The sequence below is a fragment of the Melospiza georgiana genome, chromosome 15 (genome assembly GCF_028018845.1).
Source record: "Melospiza georgiana isolate bMelGeo1 chromosome 15, bMelGeo1.pri, whole genome shotgun sequence".
NCBI classification, from domain to species: domain Eukaryota; kingdom Metazoa; phylum Chordata; class Aves; order Passeriformes; family Passerellidae; genus Melospiza; species Melospiza georgiana.
This window is the reverse complement of record NC_080444.1, coordinates 1,550,901-1,574,634: the sequence shown is the minus strand read 5'-3', so window position 1 is coordinate 1,574,634 and position 23,734 is coordinate 1,550,901. Positions and strand designations below refer to the sequence as shown.

At 48.9% G+C, this 23,734-nt stretch overlaps 2 protein-coding genes across 2 annotated transcripts; both read left to right on the top strand.

The window, feature by feature from the left end:
• The first annotated feature begins 1,109 nt into the window (after nucleotides 1–1,109).
• On the top strand, nucleotides 1,110–5,174 carry LOC131090023 (E3 ubiquitin/ISG15 ligase TRIM25-like). Its single transcript, XM_058035094.1, has 6 exons — nucleotides 1,110–2,092; nucleotides 2,707–2,802; nucleotides 3,179–3,412; nucleotides 3,505–3,527; nucleotides 4,020–4,183; nucleotides 4,817–5,174. The coding sequence occupies exons 1-6, from the start codon at nucleotides 1,496–1,498 to the stop codon at nucleotides 4,828–4,830; spliced, it is 1,128 nt and encodes a 375-aa protein (XP_057891077.1). The 5' UTR covers nucleotides 1,110–1,495; the 3' UTR covers nucleotides 4,831–5,174.
• Nucleotides 5,175–17,121: 11,947 nt separating this feature from the next.
• LOC131089924 (sulfate transporter-like) lies at nucleotides 17,122–21,643 on the top strand. Its single transcript, XM_058034939.1, has 2 exons — nucleotides 17,122–17,748; nucleotides 20,147–21,643. Exons 1-2 carry the CDS (start codon nucleotides 17,122–17,124, stop codon nucleotides 21,641–21,643), a joined length of 2,124 nt encoding a protein of 707 aa, XP_057890922.1.
• Nucleotides 21,644–23,734: the final 2,091 nt, after the last annotated feature.

Sequence of the window (23,734 nt, the reverse complement as noted above, 5' to 3'; positions counted from 1 at the left end):
AATTACTTCCAACCATTTGGGATAAATCCCAGCTGGGCTGTTTTTATTTTGGCAGAACTTTGTGATAAAACAACTCCTTTTCACACAGACACTGGCTGTGTTTTGGAGCGGCTCAGTGGCTGCTGCAGGGGAGGGGGGCAGTGTTATTTCTCTCCCTGCACAGTGTGCCTCGTGGGAGGGGAAAATCAGTCACTCAGGAGCTTGTGTGAACAGGGACAGTTTTGGTGGTGCCCTGGGCTGGCTGGCACCTGGCAGTGGGGGCAGCCCAGCCCAGCTGCTGCTCCTGACCAGAGTGCAGTGCCCACTGTGCGGACTCCATCTCACTGCCTGCTGAGCTGTGCTGGGCTGCTCTGTGGAGTCTCAGCTCCACCTGTGCCCTCAGCAGTGGCACCTGACACCAAATCCTGCCCTGGGCTCTGCTGGCACGGGAGCTGCCTGACAGGGACCTCAGCTTTGGGCCACACAAGCTCTGCCCTGGGCTCTGCAGGCCGCACTTCAGGTAAAGCCACACAATTGCTCACTCAGGGTTTATCAGTGCCAGCCTCTCGTCCAGCTCCATCCAGGAGTCTTTGCAGAAGGGAACAGCTTTGGTTCCTTTGGTCCTCTCTGCCTGCTGGTCCAGCTCTCCCAGCCTCCCTGCCCACAGGGATTCTTCCCAGCTTTCCTTCCTGCCTCATTTCCTGACCCATCACAGCAGGGCTGGACCTTCTGCCACGCTGCCCTTGAAGTGCCCAAGCTCTCAGCCTCGAGCTGCTGTGAGGAGTTTGACTTGCTGTCGCTGGGCAATTCAACTCTCTAACGCTGGAATTTCAGTATTAGAAAGTGGCGTTTCTTTATTTCAGCCCCAGGCATGTGGGGCATAACTCCCTATTACACACAGCACACCTGGCTGACCGACCTGCTTTAATCTATGTGGCTTTACATGTCCAGTACATTTCCCCAAACTATATGCTAAACATCCCCTGTATTCTGCATGTTTAAATCACTTCTCAGAGTTTATTTTCATTGGAGTGGGGTTCTTTTGAGGATCCTGCCTAGTCGTTTGGGGAACATCCCATTTCTCCAACTATTCTTTTTTGGTCACAGACCTCCAAAAATGTTTCTTCTCTTTGAATGCTCCCCATTGCTGTGGTCAGACCAGGTTATTAGTTCCTACCAGCATAGCTCAGACTCACAGTCTTTACAGATGAGATAACCGCATGCATACAGGACAAAGCCCTGGCCAGGAAACAGAAAGGAATTTCCAAGAGGTAATTCAACACGAATTGTTACAACTTTATTATCAGCACCGGGACAGACGCAGCCCCTGCACACGCGGCTCCGAGATGCAGGAAGCTGGAGAGAAGGGAGGGAAGACCCTCCCAGGTGAAGGGGAGGAGGCAGCAGCCATTAGCCCATGGGGTAGTTTGCTCCTTATCAGTAGTGCCCGCGCTTTGCTTTGTTTCCGTCCCTGTCAGCCGTGCCCGGAGCCGGCGGCACGGCCCAGGCAAAGGCCATGGCCGGGCTGAAGGAAGAGCTGACCTGTCCCATCTGCCTGGACATCTACAAGGAGCCCACGAGCGCGGGCTGCAGCCACAGCTTCTGCAAGGACTGCATCAAGCAGGCGCTGCGGGGCCAGCAGAGCCCTGCCCGGTGCCCGCTCTGCCACTCGCTCGTCGGGGAGCTGCGGGCCAACTTCCACCTCCGCAACATCGTGCAGAGGTTCCTGGATGATCCCGCGCACCGAGAGGAGGAAAAGCAGGAAGCGCAAGGCCAGGAGAAGGGGGAAAGCTCGGGCCAGGCCGGGGAGGTGGTGCTGTGTGACTCCTGCCTCCAGGAGCCGCAGCCCGCAGTGAAGACGTGCCTGAGCTGCGAAGCCTCGCTGTGCCAGGCGCACCTGAGCAGGCACAACAGCCGGCACGGGCAGAAGAGCCACGTGCTGGTGGAGCCCTGCGATGGGCAGCTTTTGGCTGAGAGGAGATGCCCCCAGCACGGCAAACTGCTGGAGTGCTTCTGCGAGAGTGACTCGGAGTGCATCTGCGTCCTGTGCTCCGTCATCTCGCACAAGAACCACAAGATCATCAGCTTGGAGGAGGCTTTCAGCGAAGCGCAGGTAAGAGGCTGCTGGGGCGGGGGCCCTGGCCGGGATTGCGCCGGGAGAACCCCAGGGAGCTCCCATGGCACAGGGGCAGCTCCTGGGTTTGAGAGCTGCAGAGCCAGCACGGGGCTAAACTGCAGTCCTGGGCTTTTATTCTGAGTTTTGTCCCAGATTCTCTCTGGCTTTGGCCCCTCAGATATAAAACGAGGTGTTATAAACGCTTTTTTCCCCTCCTGAGGGAGGAGTTTGGCCAGACTGATGGGCCTTGGTGCTCCTGCAAGGTTTTAGTCCTTGGTGCACCTCCAAGGCAAAGATGAGCCTGAGCTGCACTTATGCAAAGATAATTAATGACAGAGTAAGAGAAAGAAAGGTGCCAACGGGGGAAATAGCTTTCTATGTGGCTAGTGCACATGAACAGTTTTCAGCTTCAAACTGTCCTTTTTGTGCTTGTAATTGTGGCACTTGTTCAGGGATAAACCCTTCCAGTGAACCTTTATCCACTGATTAGTCCTGAGAGCATGCAGTGAGCAGACCTTTTGCAAGTCCAGCTTAACCCCTGTCGATAAAACTGCTGATCTCGTGCATTATGCCAGTCCTCTCCTGATATCTCCTTCCCATGATATTTGTAGGTATCTTTTCCTGGAATTCTGAAAACACTGAAGAACCATGAAGCTGTCGTGGATAAAGCCCTTGTAAACCTGCTGAAACAAATGGAGGGACTAAAGGTTTGTTTCAAGGTCCCATATCACCTTGGGGTGGTTGCTTGCTGGTAAATAATGAGATAAAGTTTTCTTTTGTCCTTCCCAGATCATGGATTCTGAAGCTTTTTCGTTCCTGGGTGGCTTCTCATGTATTTTTGAGATTTCTTCTTTGGGAAAGAGTGATGCAGAACTTTCTTATCAGTGTGGGAGGTCCATTCTTAGTTAAGCTTGAAAGTCTGTGCCTCCAGATGAGTGGCTGGTGTGTTGCTTTTTTATTTTTCCAACCTTCAACGTCTAGTTACTTTTTCAATCCCAGAAAAAAGACAGATTTTTTTTTTTTTCTAAGTAAAAGCTAATGTGGAAAATGTCCCTTGCAAATTTGAAATTGTTTTCTTGATAGAGTGATGAGAGCCAGCGGAGGGCACGGCTGGAGAGCCTGTTCCAGGAGATGCATAAAGAGCTAGAGAAGAAAAAAAGGGAGGTCCTGAAAGTTCTCAGTGACTATGAGGAGGAACAACTTGCTAAGATTCAGACAGAGTTGAATAATCACAAGAGGATGAAGGATTTGGCCAACCAGGATGTTCAGAAGCTGCAGGCTCTGAGGAATCAGAAGGACACACTTCTTTTCACCAAGGTACCTCTCAGCATCCCCCTTCCCAGAGACACACAGCTCCAGGGCTGGCCTGTGCCTGCACTGTGCTGATTCTGCTTTCCAAATCTTTACAGGCTTTTTCAGCGATCAGAGGCAGGTAAGCTGCTCCTGAGGTTTAATATCTTTATTGCCAATGTGGACAAGGGACAGAGCTCTCGGTGACAGAAGGGGACAGCCGGGGGGTGTTGGGCTGTGCTCCAGGGAGCAGGGACAGGAGCAGAGGGAACGGCCTCAGGCTGGGCCAGGGCAGCTCAGGGTGGGCACAGCAGGAATTTCCCCATGGAAAGGGGGCTCAGGGCAGGCTCAGGGTGGGCACAGCAGGAATTTCCCCATGGAAAGGGGGCTCAGGGCAGGCTCAGGGTGGGCACAGCAGGAATTTCCCCATGGAAAGGGGGCTCAGGCACTGGAACTGCCCAGGGAGGGTTGGAGTGCCCATCCCTGGAGTGTCCAAGGAAGGGCTGGAGGTGGCACTCAGAGCTCTGGGCTGGGGACAAGGTTGGGATGGGGCACAGCTTAGAGTTGATGGCCTTGCAGGTCTTTTCCCATGTCTGTGATTCTGTGGTTCTGTGATTCCTTCTGCGTGTTTTAGGAAATGCCAGCCGCTTCCTAAAAGGGAAGTTGTGCCAAAGCCACCCATTAATTTGGATAAATCAACCAAAGATGGTATTCTGAGACTTTTCCAGCAATTCATCTCAAACATGGAGGTCTCCTTTAAGCTCTCATCACATTGGGGATATGAAGGAACATCTACTGGTAAGAGCTCATTTGCTATGTCAAAAGCAAATGGGGAAATCAATCAAACATCTTTAAGAAAGGACTATAATGAGGCGCCAAGTACACTGGGTACCTCTAGAAATGCTAATTCCTTACACCTGTGCTTATTTGCACATGTGTGTGCAGCAAAGGGAGCTGGTCCTGCCATTCAGGGCTTTGGGGCATGCCTTGAATGCACCTTGCTAAACCAGGCTATGGATGGAGAGGTTGGGAATTCCCAGGAGTTTTCTGGGAGGATTAAGAGAAGCAATACCTCTGTTGCCTCCCTTTGATTCAAGGGGAAAGTTGAGAACTCATCCCAGCAGGGGCAGGGTCAGACATAAATAACCTCCTCTTCTACTCCTTTGCAATGCTTTGCAAGCTTAGCCCACAGTCCCAGAGCTGTGCACAGTGGACACCTATCTGACTGAACTGGTGAAATTAGGGATGCCTAGGTACTGCTCTCTGGGTGTTGCTTCAGCGCTTGCTGGCAGCAGGTCAGGACAGAGGCAGACTCCAAATGTCCACAGTGCCATCCCAGAGCTGCTGGGAGGAGGATACCAGCAGTGAGAGCTGCTGGAAGCTTGGAATTGTTTGTGCCTGGTTAGAATGCTGCTTCTTTGTGTTCCTTAGGTCGAAGATATTAATGGTAGAAGAAACACTGTCTTTTCATGATGTGTCTGTCAAGGCTGGACATCTTGCTAAGAACTTCAGGCTTACAGAGACTGGAACCATCTCTTTCAAATGTCCCATCCATGATGCCATCAGAGTGATGAAGCTCCTGTTAGTAATGTGATTACAAGGTGTTTTGTTTGTTCAGGCCTAGAAATTGTGCGCCTTGCACGGAGGCTATGCCAAGCTGGATTGTGGGCTGCTATGAGGGGGTGTATCACAGCACCCCACCTCTTCCTGCAAGAGCTCCTCTTATTTATTCTGTTAATCATAATGGAAATACCGTTAAGTTGGGCATTTTTGCTCGGCTGTTTTAAATACTGTGTTAGGTTCTTGTTAATAAAGTCATGTTATTAGTTTGTTAAACGTGATGGCAATTTGTTTTATCTAAAAGTTGACAGCACAACATTAACTGCTACAGCACTAGCATTCTGATCTTTGATCTAAGGCAGCAGCTTTTGCCTCTGCCGCCTCTTTCCATCCTGCACATCCAGTGCAGAAGCAAAGCTGCCCTGGGAGGTGAGGAGAGACCGTGCAGCGTGCCCTGCTGGAGACTGAGGGGAAACTTCCCGAAGTGGCTGCCACAGCGTAGGGAAGGGTAGAGCCGGCAGAGGGAACATTTCTCTGCCTGGCCTGGGGCGGAGGAAGGGGCTGGAGGGGGCGGGCTGGGAAGACCCTGGGCCGGCTGCCTGCAGCAGGTTTTAGTCTCGGTTCTGTGCTCCTGCTGCAGCCATGGCCCAAGCTCGGCAGGGATGTGGAGGGGCTGGCATCCTGGAGGCCGAGCTCACCTGCCCCATCTGCCTGGAGCTGTACCGGGAGCCGATGGCGCTGAGCTGCGGCCGCAACTTCTGCCGGCTGTGCATTGAGGAGGCGCTGGATTCCCAGGCCCTCGGGACTTGCCCCACATGCATGGCCGACCTGGGTGTCACCTTGGAGCTACACAACAACTTCAAGCTGCGCGACATCGTGGAGGCATTTAAGGCCGTCACTTTCAAAGCTCGACGAGAAAGCCTCCAGCAGGACGAAGGCGCTGAAAAGGGGAAGACGGACGTGGTTGCCTGTGAGCAGTGCCTGGATGAGCCCCAGCCGGCCGTGAAAAACCTGCCTGATTTGCGAGGCGTCCCTGTGCCAGGCCCACCTGAGCAAACACAACGCCAGGGCTTTCCATCAGGAACGCATCCTGGTGGAGGTGGGAGCAGGCAAGGAGGAGGAGAGGAGGTGCCGGGATCACGGCAAGCTGCTGGAATGCTACTGCCTCAGGGAGGAGAAGTGCATCTGCGTGCTCTGCTCCATGGCCGGGGCCCACAAGGGCCACGAGGTCATCACCATGAAGGAGGGACACGACAGAGAGCTGGTAGGGAGCTCTTCCCTGCCCATGGCCCCTGCCCTGGCCGCGAGGACGGAGGAAAGCCGCAGGAAGGGTGATGGGGCTTCCACAGGGAGTGGGGATGGGTGTGAGGGCAGCCCCCATGATGGAAATTTCTCTCCGCCCCAGGCAAGGGACTGGTGCATTGCGCTGGAATTTGCTTTTCGTTCCCTCCTGTGTGTAGCCAGAACAGTGCGAACAGCTATGCAGAGGGAGCAGAGCGGGGAAAGGTGCTCGGGGCTGGCCGGGACAGGCGTGGGTCGGTCCCTCAGGGTGTGCGGGTCCCTCAGGGCGGCTCCCCGCAGGAGAGGCTCCGCTGCCCCACGGCAGTGAGGTGCAGCCCCGGCACTGCCAGCCGCCCTCACTGCGGCGTTCCTGGCTGGCATTGAGAAGTATTCCTGCAGGGATTAGAAAATCCCTTCCTCCACAGAGCATCGGGAATGCCATGCTATTGAAGTTTGCGTGGGAAAGGGATTTTTCCCTCTCGAGGTCCTTCCCTTGGTCTCTGTCCGTGCTGTAGCACGGTGGGATCAGGCTCTGCTCCCCTATAACCAGTGGCGGGATGAGGGGATGCAGTCTCAAACTGTGCCGGGGAGGTTCGAGTTGGACATCAGGAGGTGTTTCTTCACTGGGAGGGTTGTTAAACATTGGAAGGGGCTGCCCTGTGAAGTGGTGGAATCCCATTCCTGGCGGTGTCCAAGGAAAGACTGGACGTGGCACTCAGTGTTCTGGGCTGCGTGACAAAGTGGGGATTGGTCACAGGTTGAACTCGGTGAGCTTGGAGGTCTTTTCCAATTTCACTGATTCTATGATTCCTCCCTCTGCCACAAATTTTATGAAGCCAATGTCCAGTAGATACAAGAGATGGGGGTCTCCATATTCCTGCCTCTGAGTCCAGCTGCTGTCCTTGAAGTGCTCCAGAATCAGCTGAGACTTAGGGGATGCATTCCCTCTGCTCGCTCACTGCCTTGCACTTGAAATATCTGGGCTCAGTTTAGAGCCCGAGCAGAAACGCTGCAGGAACCCAGTGCATGGGCAGGAAATGGCTCCCTCTGGACATCAGGACAGGTCACAGCCTCCTCAGGAATTAGCAGAAGCATCCTTGGCAGCTGTGTGAATTGCAAACTAACTTCCTCCCCCAAGTTACATATCCAAGTTTCGGGGCTGCCAAGCAGAAGTGGGATGTGTGAGACAATGGTCATTTCATCAGCTCCACAAACTGCCCGTCTGGTTTGAAGCTGTTCCTGCTGGGAAGTTCAGTGCTGTCTTTCCTTCTGCCAGGTTAAACTCTCCAGCATCATGACAGACCTGCAGGAATCAAAAAGTGATTTAGTTACTGCCCTAGAAGAGCTTTAGAAAAGGGAGAATCAGATCAAGGTTGGTATCAGGGTTATTGGTAATTCAGAGCATCTTTCCTTCACAATTTCCCAGCAATAAGTGATGGAAACTATACTGTTAAAAGCAGATGAATAGACAGGGGAAAGAGTGGTTTGAGAAACTGCCAGAAGCCAAGCTTCATTGCAGCCCTCCAGCTCCTCCACAGGAGGAACCAGCTGGGGGATTCCACTCTGTATTGTGGTTGCACAGACCAGGTTGCAGGACTGGCAGCTCACAGATTGTACATAAGATTATGTATTTTTAAAGTTTTCTACCTGTTTAATAAAAGAAAAGCAGTTTATATCTACAAGTGGGATTTTCAGTGTATACCGGTAAGCTCTCACGTTGGTATTCAATTCAAGAAATTCATCTGACTTTGTTACTATATCAGGATTAATTTTGAAAAGCCTCTGTTGAATCAGGTATTCCAAGCAAATGTTTATTGTCTGCTTCCTTCTAAAGCCAGCACAAAGGACAGATGGAACCCTAATTGATAAGCAGAGGCACTAAACTGAAGGGTGGAGGTTCTGAGCCAGTGCCCCTTTTTCTTATCTCTTCATTTAGAACAATACTTGTTGGAGAATTTTGCTTCTCTTAGGTCCAGATGTAAGGGAGATGTGAAGAACAGATGTCAGAACTAAGATGGAAAGAAAATCTTGAATATTATCCAAAATTACCTCTAGTAATGAGAACCTGCCACATGTTTTGATCTCCCCTCCTACCTAAATTCTCCTCCCCTCCTAAATTCTGTAACACATCAAAATTTTTTTAATAAGTACTAAGAATTAACATGAACATAATAAAATTTCCAACTGCTGCTGCACTGCAAACTGTGAACTCTATTATCTCATGGGTCTAATTATATTTTTGTATGATGATTTGTGGTGACTCTGTTGTCACTATGTGGCTGAATAACCAAATAAATGCCTCTAGACATATGTTAGCAGGGTTGGAGGGTTCCATACCATCACCAGGAATTAGATGTTGAGAGCATTTTTTGTGGGTAGACTCCCACGAAATCCAGGCTGAAGTTCTCTGTGCTTTTACAGGACTTGTAGCTACAACTCTGTTCTGTCACTTGTGATAATCAACACATTTCCTGATTTCAGGGATTAAAAGTAAACCCAGCAGTCCATCTCAGATTTAGGGTAACATCTCTTCCTGATTTAAATGCACTCTCCAAGCTGTGCTGTGTGCTCAGCCCTGGCTCTGCTGCACCCATCAACTGTCAGCACAACAGAAAGTGTGTGGCCAAATTTTGGGAGGTCAAGGTGCAAATATTCCTTCCTGCTGGAAGGCAGCAAGGCACAAAGGGCAGCTGCTCTCAGCACTCAGAGGAGGCAGAAGAATTGAGCCTGTCCTTCAGCACTTTCCTGACCATCCCGGGCTTCTCTCTGGCTGCCAGCTGAAGGAGCTGGGAGCAGCCAGTGCAGGTCAGTGCTGCTGCTGCAGACAGAGTTCCTGCAGTGCTGCAGAGTTCCTGCAGCATCCCTCCCTCAAACCTGGGATTTGTAATCCTGCCGCAGGGTCACCAAGTTTTTGGATGAAAATGAGAATCTAGGAAGGTGGAATTTCTGAGTTAGATGCTAAGTTGATGGTGCAGTTTAATTCCCCCATGCATTTGCTTGTTTGCAAAGGGACTCAGTGGAAAATGTGACTTTTTAAAATGTCCTATGCTTTAGCCTTGAGGAAGCAAAGAGCTGAAAGACTGGGTGAAAGCAGGGTAAGAAAACACACAGAATCCAGCAATTAACTAAGCTTTCTAACACATCAACACTCTGAAAATTTTATCACATAATTACTTTTTGACTCTAGGTGACAACATTGGACCATGACACACACTGAAAGTGCAGCAATTCTGCACAGATGTTTGTGCAGAACACTTTTTCTTGATTGCAGTATAATTGTGACATGCACAATGACATGCACATGAGATAAGGACAGAACTTATTTCTTTTTGATAGCTTTATGGCTTAAGTATTTTCATTACCTAAGAACTCTGATTCATTGCATCTTTCCTTTTGTATTACGCCCTCTCACCTCCAACTACTCAATTTTTACTTGGCATTTGTCTCATCCTTGATGGAAGCCTTTAAAAGCAGCTCATTCTAGCTCTTCTTTTTTGATTTTTGCCAAGCACTGAATGATGTGACTGAATTAAATTAAATGCATTTCAAGCATTAGGATGGGCCTCTTCCTGTTACTTAGTCTGATGGGTTTTCTAAGTAAGTGAGACCTGCCACACGTAGACGTGTGTGTGACATTAATTGGGCCCTTCCAAGCCCAGCAGGTCAGGGTGGGGAGGAAGGTTTGTCCCAGCTCTGACAGAACTCACGGATGGGAACCAGGCAGTTCCATCTTCTCCATCTCCAAACTTAATGCAAGAATGTGCAAATTCAGGCCCGAATCTCAGTGCACTGCAAATTGTAGAGGGAGGGAAGGGCAAGGAGAGTTAATAACTCATTTTTAACCACTGTCAGCATAACCCAGCCATCCTCCCATGGAGCTGTAGCAGCAGGAGCAGGGCACTGGGCAGGGAGGTGCCAGGAGGACAGGAAGGAAGGAAGGAAGGAAGGAAGGAGGCTCCTTACTCGAGGCTGGGAGCCAGGTGGCACAAAGCAGCTGAGAGCCGGGGAAATCACAGGCTGCCCTTATCTGCTGGGTGATAACACTGAGCTGGGAGCCTGGGAAGAGCCAGGGAGAGCCACTGCCTGTGGGGTTTATGGACACAGAGGGCTGATAACACCATCACAGGCAGAGCAACGTGCCAGGTGGCACCAGGGCACGGCAGGCTGGACAGGAGCTGCGGGCAAAAGGCAAGGAGGGAGGGCTCCCAGGGCTGCCCAGGAGTACCTGCTCTGTGGAACAAAGCAATTTCCAGGATTACTTTGCAGTCTGACCAACTGGTCTGTGGAGATTGGGTATTCCAAAGAGGATGTGGTGATCCGGAGAAGCAGTGGGTTTGCCAGGCAGGCTGAGTGGGATGGGCAGATGGCACACGCTGGCATTCGTGTGTCAGCAAACCCCAGCTCCTTGGCAGGAGATTCTGGAGCGTGAGGAGCCCAGAGACACACTTCTCCAAGGCCAAAGGTTCCCTCAGCACAGAAATACATTAACCATAAAGCTTAATATACCTTGAGAAAGGAAAGCACTTGAAAGTGAAATTATTTAATTATCTTAAATAATTGCTTGGATTTTTTCCACCCATTTGTAAGAAAAGCAGTCTAAAAGTAAGAAGGAAAAAGCCTACTTTTTTTAGGTCCAGAAAAATAATAATGCTTGGGGTTTTTTTCTTTTTACTATCATGCTCCAAGAAGATATTATTTCCCTGTTTCTTCCATGAAGACATGATGTATTGGATGACCCAAGTTTTCCACAGTCTGTGCTTCTAGAACAAGAATGAAAATGCTGGAACACCCATAGCTTGGGTTTGTGATTTCCTATTAGGATTCTGCAAAGTCCCTGAACAATAGGCTTTGAATGCTTTTGTCATAGATGTCATTCCTGCCAAGGATTTGCTCTGGTTGTCTTGAAGTCACCATACTTCAAACTCAATTAAAACTCCTGTGGAAGTCCCTAAAGGGATTGGGAAGTCAGTCACTGATGTTTTTGACAATGGACAGTCAGCAGAGAGGGAGGGAGCTCTTCTATTTCCATTGCAATTGCCTGTTCTGGTAACCATGACATCTAATAAACCCTCATGGAGAAAGGAAATGTTGTCTGTGGAAATATTCAGTATTTCTACAGGAAGATTTACAGCATTTGTTTAACACTGAAAGACAAGAGCATGAATTCTGCAGGCTTGAAGTTGGCCTCCTTCGCTCCAACTGTGTATTGATGGGGTTTTTTGACAGTTTGCATTCAAGGTTCCACCTGGAATGCAAATATTGGGCAATGTTTGACTTCAGATGAAACGTCTGCTTTTCTGTGTGATGGGAAGGGAAGGCAGACAGGGCTGGGCATGGCCCCTCCGACCTTGAACCCCCAGCCCAGAGACAAGAGCAGAGCACTTAACAGAAACCTGAGATTTTTAATACCCACATTGCCAAGGATCCTTCATCCTTCCCGGGTTTCAATGAATCCCATTCATTTCAATGAATCCAGGTTTCATTAAACCCCAGCGGTACCCCAGGGCAAAAAGGGCCAGAGAGCCACGCTTCCCCACCTGCACCAAGTTTAATTTCACTTCACCTCACATTATCACCCCGCATTATCAGCCCTACACTTTCAATTTCAAAGGGCTGCGTGCAAAGCAAAGGACCAGGAGCAGCCCTTGCCATAACTGCTCACAGCCGGAATCCCCTCGGAAGTGCCCCGGGCCGGGGGTGGAAGGGGCGCGGCTCTGCCCGGCCCTGCCTGCCCGGAGCGGGGCGGTGCTGCCGGGGCCCGCCGCGGGCGGGCGGTCCCTCCGTCTGTCCGTCTGTATCTCCGTCTGTCCGGCCCGCCGTCCGTCTGTCTCTAACTCTGTCCGTCCGTCCGCCGGTCGGTCCCAGCCGCCGCAGGTCCCCGGGGAGCCGCGGGCGGTGAGTACTGAGGGAAGGGGCCGGGGCACAGCGGGGTCCGGCTCGGACCCTCCTCACTTTCTGCTCGCCGCCCCAGAACGAGCGGCAGGAGAGGAAAATGCCCATGGAAGCCACGAGGAAGCTGGGTAGGAGGAAGCGGGACCCCGAGGCTGACAGTGAATGTGGCGTTGAGAGCTGAGCTGTTGCTCTCACTTCGCTTCCGCTCTGCCCGGACCCTCAGTGCTGGCGAAGCGCTCAGCAAAACCCGCAGTTTCAGGGGCACGCAGCGTGCGGGCTTCTTCTTGCAGGCTTTTATTAATTTTACCAATTTTTGTTAATTCAAACACAACAATTGCATTATGCAGCGCAGTCCCGGTGTGTTTCCATTGGGATCGGACAGCCCCAGCCCGGTGGATGCAGCCCGGGCTGTGATGGGCAGTGTGGGATGCCCTGGCAGCTGCTGCCTGAGGAAATCCCTTTGGGCAGCGCTTCCTCAGCCCATCCTCAGTGCCCGGCCCAGCTGCTGGGTGTGCCACCTTCCCCTGCTAACAGAAAGGGTGGGAGAAGAGCCCTAACACAGGAGTAACTTGCTGAAAGCCTTGGCAAACTCTCCCTAGAAATCCGGGTGGGATGGAAGCTGCTGGAGGGATCTGCTTCAGCCAGGGCAGGACAGGGCAGCCAGCACGCTCAGCTGCCCTTGGGAGGTGACACAGCTTCCCTGGAATAGCTGCCTGCCAGCAGGGATTCCGTGGGATCTTCCCCAAAAATGCAGGAGGCTGCTGCTGCTTGGAAAAAGTGAGGAAATCCCATATTTGTAGTGGAAGCAGATCCCATTTTCCACAAAAATGAGGTTTTATTGTCCAGCTTTGCAGGTTTTCCCACATGAGTGGATGGCTGCTGGTTACTGTGCCAAAAGCGAGGCAGCTCTGTTTCCACATGTGTTCTTTAAATGTGGTTTTCATTATTCATGTTATTTTCAGCCCTTTGTGAAAGTAAATGTTTGTGGCTTGGATGTTTTGCTGGAGGATATGAAGGATTCTGTCAAATTCCAAGGTGCAGGCAGTGTTGTTCCAGTGCTTATCTGGGTGTTATCATGGTAATATTGAATTTCCTTGTTGCTGCACAACAGTCAAGACATTATTTGAAAAAGGTTGTTGTCCAACAAGAGAAAGGTCAAAGATTTAGTTGTCGAAAGGATGTGATATACTTTCCTCTTGTATTCTTAGGGGGTGAATACAAGAGGGCCCAGCTCTGGTCAGTTTGTGTGGAATTTGGATTTCTGATTCACCTTTACAATTCTCCACAAATTGTTCATGTTTTTTAGATTATGGATTTATGCATTAGTTTTTAGTGCATATAAATTTTCCTGTGTAGCAAGGAGTACATGAGGGTGGGGAGTGATCACATACAGTGAAAATTTAAATGTAGAAAAATAAGGAAAACTGACACGGGTGTTGTAGCAACTGACATCATGTTTTGATTCAGTTTCTACTCTGAAATGCTAACATCTGAAGTTTCACCTCGTAGTAGTTATTTCAGCAGGTGAATGAGCTTCGCAATCCAGTTTTCCCTTACTCTCAGGGTGACTCTGATGTGCCACAGATGAATGAAGTCCAAGCCAGCCCTGTGCTGCAGGTAGTGCTCCCCCAAAAACAGAAGCCAGGCAGATGCTGCCACATCATGGGATCAGAAAGAAGGGCCCAGATGGGCTCCAGAAATAGTCTGGAGGTCTGATGACTTCTAGAGACTGCAGGACCTCCCTGTATCTTCATTTTATGGCAGTCAGTTGATGACAGATACTGGAAATTTCCTCAGTTCTGTCTTGTAGTTTGTTTTATCTTAAGCGAAGTTTGTCACAACGAGACACTCCCTGAAAGGCCAAGAGGAGTGATAAAAGTGAATTCTGGGTTGTGTGTAAATAGCAGCTTTCAGAATAAAAACAACAGCAGCTCCTTTTTCAAGTTGTATATACAGAATGTCCTTCAGTGTCCAAACCATGAACCAAAGGTGTTTTCTCAGCATTGTTTTTTTTTCATGTGTAAGAATAAAATCCAGTTTTATTAGATAAGCCAGAGCTAACGGTTACAAAATTAATACAGGGCAGCACTTTGAGGTAGAAAAGGGTGAAATGAGTGTTGGAAATTGTGATATTTCCTACTGTCCTGACATGGCAAGGGGCAGGGACTGTGTGCTGAAAGGTCCTTTTCATGCCACGGAGAGAAAGCTGTCATGCAAGTCAGCACAAAGAGCCAGTATGTGCTCAGAGCTCAGGAGCCAAAAAGGTTTTTACTTAGAACATTTCCCTACTGTCTGGACAGGACTGAAACCCAGGCACCCCCTCCATGCAGATGTTTTACAGCAGCACAAACTGAGCTGTCTGGGGTTTGTCTTGGCACATTTCAGAAAATTCCCAGGTTTGACTGAGCTGCCTGCAAGTCCTGGAGGAGGGACAGAAGGAATCAAAAGAATTTTCGCTACTGAAATCTTTACTAAAATCTCACAAAACAAACTCATTGCTACACATAAAAAGTACCCTGGCTTGACTTTTTTTCACTGTCAGCTTTTACAGTGTTGATTTGCTGAGCTTTGGGTGAGTGAGAAGCCTTTTGATTTGTAACTCTGAGCTGGTAAAACAAATAAAACTTCTTGAGCAAATACAGCTCCAAAATGGACTTTTGCAAAGTAGAGCTGACACAGGCTTTTGTAATACTCCCTTGATTCTCACTGGTATTCAGGGGGGTTATGAGGGCTGTAAATCATCCCTGAGCACAATTTGCAGTCCTGTACAGGTGGGTGAGGTTGGAAACCTGCAGGGTAGGGCTGGGGGTCTCCTCCAGGTGTGATCATCTTGAGCATGTCCCTTCTTGCAGTGCAGGTTCTTCAGTTGAAGCTCCTGACTTCACGTGGCACTCAGTGCTCTGCGCTGGGGACAAGGTGGGCATTGAGCACAGCTGGGGCTGGGAGGGCTTTTCCAACCTCAGTGATCCTGGGATATTGCAGCAGGGAAGGAGACAGCTCCTGTGACACAGAAAATCCATCCCTGCTGGTTTGGGGTCAGTGTTTGAAACCCTCCTTTCAGCACCAGTTCAGGCACACCCAGCAAAGAGTGGCAGGGTTTGGTTATTTGGGAGGGTGCAGGAGCTCACCCTCCAAAGAGATGCTCCCTGTCTGGGTCTGTGCTGAATGGAAACTCCTTTGGGAGTCCCAGCATGGAGCAGAAGATGAAGCAGAAACTCTTCCCTGGTGTTTTCTGTGTGTTGGCTTTAGATGTGTCTGCAGCTCCAGGGACAGGGTCACCATGGTTGGATTAGTTGGGTGCAATTACTTTCTAATTCATTTTGGAAGTCTCTGAAGAAGCCATTGTAAATGCATAATTCTGTGTTTGGTTCTGCTCTTGTGGGTTCCTTCTGCTCAGGCTATCCTAAGGCACACAAAGTCATTCCTCTCACTTCTGCCTCCCATGCATTTGGGAAACCCACACTGCAGGGATGGTGGCAGGGAGTGTTTTAATTGGGAATATTTCTGTACCAATAGGGCTGTCCAGCCCTGGCACAGCTGCCCAGGGAACTGCTGGAGTGCCCATCCCTGCAGGGATTTAAGGCTTGTAGATGTGGCATTGGGGACATGGGTTAGTGGAGGCCTTGGCTCTGCTGGGAGTGGTTGGACTGGGTGACCTCAGAGGGATTTTCCAACCTGAATGACTCCACAGTTCTGTGGTGCTGCGGCTGCTTGAGAAATGGTGATTAACTGAACACATTCTGGGGCAGACTCAAGTGGCATCCTCAGCACTGCCAGTTCCAGTAGCGATTTATTAATTGGTACAATTAATTCAGGACAGTTGGACAATTAATTGGGCGATTAATTCAGCAGTGAGCGTTCCATGGACAGGAGTCTGGCTGATGTTTGCACTGCACAGAGGGGACGTGAGCAGCACATCAAATTCATGTTGTCATTGGCATATGGGACTGCAGTGCCACAAAGGGAGGCCTGGCAGTGACACTTCTCAGGGTTCTCTTGCTGGGTCTCACCCCAGACCAGTGAGTTTCTGGCTGAAATGGCCCCACTGTACTGGTGGTACCAGGTGTTGGGGCTTAAGGAGTTTTCTGGAGAATTCTGGATGTTTTCTGCAGGTGCGAGAGCTGTCTAAGTGCTGGCAGTCACTTGGTATGCTCAACTTCCATTATGGTTTGTCTCATCAAGAGTTTGCTCTTTCCCAGTCAGGCAATATGTTCCCAGGATTAAATTATTGATATAGTTACTCTGTTTTACTGTCTGTGGGCAGCTTGGTCTAGAGCACCAGTTCCAGCAGAAGTGTCCCACCTACCTATCATTGTGCCAAATAATATGTTTTTCACTTCTGTACATTATTTTGATCAGGTGCAATTTCCTTGTAAAACCAGTTTTGCAAAAGTGTGAAGTGCTTTTTTTTGCAGCGTGTCACTGGCTGTAAAAAAGCCACTTCTTAGGTAACAAACCTTTACAGTACTTGGCAGGCGAAATCCCTGCATCAAAAAAAGAAAACAAAAAAAAACCAATCAACCCAGAAGAGATGTAGACTGAGCTGTGCTTTGCTGGAAATGTCCCACTTGCAGTTAATTTTTAGCAGCTGAGCTGGAGTGGCTGTGGCACTACAATAAACCCTCTGTCTGGCTTTGCGAGGTGGAACAGGCTGCAGGCAGAGATTTTCTCCAGGAAGCCTCCCAGAAAGGCAGAGCTGCTGCATTCCTGTCCATTTCCCAACCCTGCCAGCAGCAGGTGTATTCCACAGGATATCAGCTTCCCTCCTGGGAAAGGTCATTCCTTGCTTCACAGGGATGCAGTGGGGAGGCTTCCTTGAGAAAATCTCATTTTCTCAATTCCCAAGCAAGCTGAGAGGTTCCCAGTTTGCTTGGAAGTTGCTTTCTCTCCGCTGAACTGAGAGTTTCAGCCCCTGCTTTTCATAAATGCTGTGTTCAAGTCTCACACTGTACATTCATTTTTGGTTTATTGGTCCTTCTTTGTGTTTTCAGTGAGTGCTGGTGATGACAGCGATGACAGAGACCAACCATATCCATGAAGTGATGGAAGGGCCAGAAGGAGATGATGCCAAGTGCAGTTTCCATCACACCATGTTCCTGGAACCCCAAGAGAAGAAGAGGAACATGAAGGCTCTGCTGGTTAAGCGAGCAAAAGAAACTTGCAGCTGCACCCCTGCCAAAATTAAAGATTGTGTTTTGGGGTTTTTCCCCATCTTACAGTGGCTCCCTAAATACAACTTCAGGGAGTACCTCCTGGGGGATGTAATGTCCGGTGTGATCGTGGGGGTCCTGCTGGTCCCACAGTCCATTGCCTACTCCCTCTTGGCCGGGCTGGAGCCCATTTATGGCCTTTACACCTCCTTTTTCTCCTGCATCATTTACTGCATCTTCGGCACCTCGCGCCACATCTCCGTCAGCATCTTCGGCGTGGTGTGCCTGATGCTGGGCCAGGTGGTGGACAGGGAGGTGGAGAGGGCTGGCTACCAGCTGGAGCCAGCTGTGCCCAGTGCCCTGCCAGGCCCGGGGGGGCACGGGAACGGCACTGGCAACGGGACAGAGCCGCTCTGTGACAGCGGCTGCTACGCCATGGCCGTGGCTGCCACCGTCACCTTCATCTCGGGGGTGTACCAGGTAAGGGCACGTGGAGCCGGCCCACACCTCCTGTGGCTTCTTTTTTTTTTTGTTTTTATTTTTTTTAATGCAGTGATTTCACCTGCCAAATACTGTAAAGGTTTGTTACCTAAGAAGTGGCTTTTTTACAGCCAATGACACGCTGCAAAAAAAAAAGCACTTCACACTTTTGCAAAACTGGTTTTACAAGGAAACTGCACCTGATCAAAATAATGCACAGAAGTGGAAAACATATTGATGATAGGTAGGTGGGACACTTCTGCTGGAGCTGATGTTGGCCTTGTGTTAGAGATAGATATGAGACTAGACATCTGCTTTTTTTTGGCAGAATGTTACATTTTTTATTATGGAGAGTTCATTTTTATGTGATATTAGAAGGTACTGTGTTTGAATGCAATTGGTTAGTAATCTAGTGAAACTCAGTTCATTGGTTGGTAAGAGTTATTGTACATGTCTATCAAACTTTTCTAGTTTCAGATAGTTTACATATTTTCTTCTAATATTCTAGTATTATTCTGTATTAACATTCTAATGAGATAGAATTCTTGTTTTTGTAAGTGCATCTCACTTTTTTCACAAGAATAGATTGTTATGCAAATTGGTTTTCATTCTTAGAGTTTGTTTCTCATTGAAACTCAACAGACTGTTAATTGACTTAAAATAGTAATAAGGCCTGATTTTATAAGGCCTTTCTTTTGTAAAGTTTTACCTGCACCTCCAGCTCTCAGTCCCACTTCTGCTCACCACCTTCCTCGCTGTGTCCTGAAGCTCTGTTTATTTTTTTGACATTAGACCCCATTTCATCCAGCCAAAATGTGGTGCATCAGCTCCTAATTCCAGTCTTTAATCATTTGCCTATAACAAAGAAAAATTTGGACAGTAAAAGTATCTCCATTTTCCTTTTATTTGTAAATGTGCTTTTAAAAATTTGCTGTTTGCCCATTTGAAGCCAAAACAATGCTATTGCATGGGAAGGATTCTGCTGAGAGGATACAATATATTTTATATTTACACATCTATATTTATTTTCTAGAATTCACTGCTTGCCTAAATTAAAGCAGGTATCCTTGTTTTTAGAGTCTTATACATTAACCAGAATGGGATTTTTTTAGCAGTACTGCAGAGCTGTGGTATTTGAGTTTGTGCGTTCACATTCATTTGTTCTCATCTGTCCAGGGTGACAGCCAATCAAAATATATAGGAGAGGAACAAAACATGTTTGTGACACTTTAAAACACAGGTTTTGGACACAACCTGGAACTTTTTGTACTGCAAGTTCCTGTTGAGCTATTTCAGAAATATTCTGGGCCTCCCAGGCTACACTGGATTTTGGGTTTCATCTTTCATCCCTGTGGGATGGGTGCAGTTTGTGATTGTACTTAATAGTCTTTGCAAGTGAAAGTACAGTTAAGTTTCTTTATCTGAAGAATTCAGATCACTTTATCTTCAGTCCCTCTGAATATTATGCATATTCTCTACAGGCCAACACCCTCAAATTTATTTTTTCAACCAAAATCACATATTCTTTATATCAGAAACTTTACAATCAAATCATGAAAAGAAAATCTTCTCACACCAGTTAATACTAACTAGGTAAGCTAATTATTATTGTTTTACACTTAGAACAACCTTGAATTAATTATCAAGGCTATAAGGGACCCTTTGAGAGCTGTGAGCTGATTTCATCCAGTGCAGGTTCCAGACCTGCCTTATCTTCAGGAATTCTTTGAGATTCTTATGGAGTTCCCAGTTATCTCTGTTTTTATGATCTGCAGCAGAGGAGTTTGCAGCTCATAGACTTTCTGAGTCAGAGGCACCAAACTTTCTGCAGTGCAAAGGACAGTTGTCACCCCACAAGCTGTGGTTTTATTGCAGGCTCTGAACTCCAGTGCAAGGCACACAAAGGCCAGCAGGAAAGTTTTAAATCCTTGCAAAGTTCACGGAGTTTATAGGAACTGGAAGAGAAATGGCAAAAGCAGGCAGTATTTCAAATGTGGGGTTTGGATTTTCCCCCTAGGTTTTCTTTTTTACCCACCAGGGTAATTAGCAGAGCAGACAATAAACATTTGTTCAGGGAATGAACATCTCCCAAAAAGCTTGGTTTGAATACTTTTATATACAGGGAGTATATAATAATTTATATATATATATATATATATACATAAAATTTTGTAAAATATAAAAATATTGTACATTTTAATATTTTTAATCATTTTCTATTTAAATAATATATATTATTACATATTTTTAAAATACTTTGAATACAGGGAGATTTTTCTCCCTGCTTAGACCATGCCTGGTCCTCCAGGGCTGTGCACAATGTTGGGTTTTTTATCGCAGCTGACAAATTCTGTGGGATTTGTGTCCTGACATGTTGTGTGTGGTTGGTTCCTTCCAGGTGGCCATGGGCTTCTTCCAGGTGGGCTTTGTCTCCGTGTACCTCTCGGACTCTCTGCTCAGTGGGTTTGTCACAGGGGCCTCCATCACCGTCCTGACCTCACAAGTCAAGTACCTGCTGGGCCTGGACATCCCTCGCAGCGGGGGCGTGGGCTCCCTCATCACCACCTGGATAAACATCTTCAGGAACATCCACACCACCAACATCTGTGACCTCATCACCAGCTTCTTGTGCTTCCTGGTGCTCGTCCCAGCCAAGGAGCTTAACGAGCGCTTCAAATCCAAGCTCAAGGCTCCGGTTCCGGTGGAGCTCTTTGTGGTCGTGGCGGCCACTCTGGCCTCTCACTTTGGGAAGCTGAATGAGAATTATGGCTCCAGCATTTCAGGGCACATCCCCACAGGGTTTCTGCCCCCGCGCCCTCCAGTGTGGACCCTGATTCCCAGCGTGGCGCTGGATGCCATCCCCATTGCCATCATTGGCTTTGCCATCACCGTGTCCCTGTCGGAGATGTTTGCCAAGAAACACGGCTACTCCGTGAGGGCCAACCAGGAGATGTACGCCATTGGCTTCTGCAACATCATCCCCTCCTTCTTCCACTGCTTCACAACCAGCGCGGCTCTCGCCAAGACCCTGGTCAAGGAGTCCACGGGCTGCAGGACGCAGATGTCCGGCATGGTGACCAGCCTGGTGATCCTCCTGGTCCTCCTCATCATCGCCCCTTTGTTCTACTCCCTGCAGAAATGCGTCCTCGCCGTCATCACCATCGTCAGCCTCCGCGGAGCCCTGCGCAAGTTCAGGGACCTGCCCAAGATGTGGCACCTGAGCAGGGTGGACACGGTGATCTGGGCGGTCACCATGGCGGCCACGGCGCTGGTCAGCACCGAGATCGGGCTCCTGGTGGGGGTTTGCTTCTCCATGCTCTGCGTCATCTTCCGCACGCAGCGCCCCGAGGCGCCGCTGCTGGGCTGGGTGGCCGAGTCGGAGACCTACGAGTCCCTGTCTGCCTACAAGAACCTGCAGACCAAGCCTGGCGTGGTGGTGTTCCGCTTCGAGGCCCCCATCTACTACATCAACAAGGAGTGCTTCAAATCCACCCTCTACAAGCAAACCGGGGTCAACCCCGCCTGCGTGAAGGCAGCCAGGAAGAAAGCAGAGAAAAGAAAGCTCAAGCAGAAGGAGGAGGGGTCTGGGGACAAGCAGAGCAGCATCCCCGTGGGTTTGGGGTCGGAGCCTGTGGGGTTTCACACCATCGTGATCGACTGCTGTGCCGTGCAGTTCCTGGACACGGCCGGCATCCGCACGCTCAAGGATGTCTGCAAGGACTACAGGGACATCGACGTCCACGTGCTGCTGGCCCAGTGCAGCCCTTCTGTCAGGAGCTCCCTGCTCCGGGGGGAGTTCTTCCAGGAGGGGGAGGACCAGCTGCTCTTCCACAGCGTGCACCAGGCCGTGGACTTTGCCCTGGGCACACAGGGGCACGGCACTCTGAAGAAATAGATTGGAAAGAGAGGGATTGGAGCAAAGGCTGGGCAAGCGTGTCTGTGTGTGTGTGCAATCAGTGTGTGTGTGCTCAGGGAGCAGGGCAGGGTGGTGCCAGCGCTCTGGTGCCCTGCAATCTCTCTGGATTTACCTGCCTGGGGTAGTGATTCCATGGCAGGTGCTGAATGAAGGCAGTTCTTTACTTGATTGTGGCCAATCTGCAGATCTAAAGTTTCCATGGGGTTGTTCATCTCATGTCTCCTCTCTGGAGCTTTCTGTGTGTCAGTTCTACTCTGAAATTGTGATCAAGTCTTTTTTGCCACCCTGTCCTTGTGGGTGGGGTGGGATTTTGGAGTAGTCTGGACATCCTGTGCAGCTGAAGAATGAGGCAACTCATTTCTCATCCCTCATTCTGGCGTTGCTTTCCATCACCACACCCTTGTGTTTGCCAAGGAAAGGCTGCCAGGGACTGTTTGCTCTGGTCTTTACTGGGCAGTGCTTCAATTTGCAATCTCCCTGAGCTTCAGATAGAGAAATCAAATCTAAACATGCAGGAAAATATCTCAATGAATATCTTCTAAGCAAGCACCTCTCACCTGCAGGGGTTTTGGCACTGCCTCCTAATTCAGCCAGGCCACGAGGACATGGTTATCTCATTTCTGCACAGGCCTTTACCTGCCTGTGCCCATGGAAATGCTGCCTCTCCAGGTTGATTTTAGCGATTTCTGTTCCACAGATGACTCTCTAGAAGTCTGATTCATTCTTATGGTCAGTCAATTGTTTTCCTAATATTTAGGAGCTCTTAAGAATTATGAACATTAGATATGGAAAATATCTAGCTCTTTAATTTTGACCAAAAAAGTCCCTTCTAGGCAGTTTTTTATGCCAGGTAGAGAGAATCACAGGCACCAAAGTGAAAAGGGACAAATAAATTATCCAGCACGTGCCCAAATGTGTCCATGTCACACAGATTGTGCATGAATGCAGGATTTATTGGCTATAAACCCTTTGCTCTGTCCTGGACTTTATGCAATGGGAGTGCACGCACCATTGGAAAAGGAGCCAGGAAAATTCTTTCCTGGACCTTTTTTTACCAGGTCAGTATAAATAGAGTTTTTTCCTTTGATTTTAAATTCTGTGGAAGTGAAGAGTGCCTGTTCTTCATGCTAAAATACAAGGATAGGATTTTTTACTGCTTTCCTCTCAGCAGTAGAATACAATTGTGAAGGCAGAACTGAGAGATTAACAGTTTTTCCCGAATAGCAGCTCTACACAGCACACATCCCTGCAAGAGGGTGCTTTCCTCCCAGAGGAGTTTACAATCTGAATTTCAGGTGCTTCACAGCTTTTAAAAGGGGAAGGTGCTGTGAATAGGCAATATTCTCATCCTTAATAATTAAAAAATAATGAATCAGAAGTCAAAAAAGGTGTAAAATCCAATATGAATTGTGAAATGTTTACTAAATAGAAAGAGAATTTGAGTTTAAACTGTTTTGTTGTTGTTTTTTTTTTCGGGTTTTTTTTTTTTTTTTTTTTTGAGCAAGCACCAGTAACTATTCTTTCTGTGAAAGCTGAATGTCATGGATCACTTCACTCTGGGAGCCTCAGAGAAGGATGAGGCAGCAGGAAGATGAGTCCTTTTCGTGTTAACTGAATTTACTGCGTTTTTGAGGGCACAGAGCAGCACAGAAGTGCTGGGGAGGTGAGGGGTGGCTGCAGCACAGCTTGGGAAATGAGAACCTCACTGATCCCCACCCATGGCACCTCACAGAACTGGCGCTGGTGAGGAAAAAGCCTCTGTGTGTCACTGGGGAAAGTCTGCAGTGTTCACACCCCACAGATGCTGTTCTGCCTCTGCCCTCACCTCTTTATGGAGGAGATGAATCCCAAATTCTGCTGAATTTCTCCTTTGCCGCTGTAACCTCCTGCGGGAAGGTTTTTATTCTGGGCTGGGGATGCTTTGTGCAGCGTGGGGAGTTGTGCTCGCTGCATTGGCATTGCCAGGGAGGACCGGGCTGAGCTGTGAGGAGCAGTGGGCAGGGGTGCATTTTGAGGCTGTATTTCAGTTTTTAACCAAACCTGGTTTGTGTGCAGAGCCCCTGCGAGGGC

Bases quoted from the DNA above. Each gene is read 5' to 3' on its own strand.
- LOC131089924 (XM_058034939.1), top strand. From the start codon at position 17,122: ATGACAGCGATGACAGAGACCAACCATATCCATGAAGTGATGGAAGGG. The intron at 17,749-20,146 runs GTAAGGGCACGT...GGTTCCTTCCAG, and splicing joins TCATCTCGGGGGTGTACCAG to GTGGCCATGGGCTTCTTCCA.
- LOC131090023 (XM_058035094.1), top strand. From the start codon at position 1,496: ATGGCCGGGCTGAAGGAAGAGCTGACCTGTCCCATCTGCCTGGACATC. The intron at 2,093-2,706 runs GTAAGAGGCTGC...TGATATTTGTAG, and splicing joins AGGCTTTCAGCGAAGCGCAG to GTATCTTTTCCTGGAATTCT. The intron at 3,413-3,504 runs GTACCTCTCAGC...AAATCTTTACAG, and splicing joins ACACACTTCTTTTCACCAAG to GCTTTTTCAGCGATCAGAGG.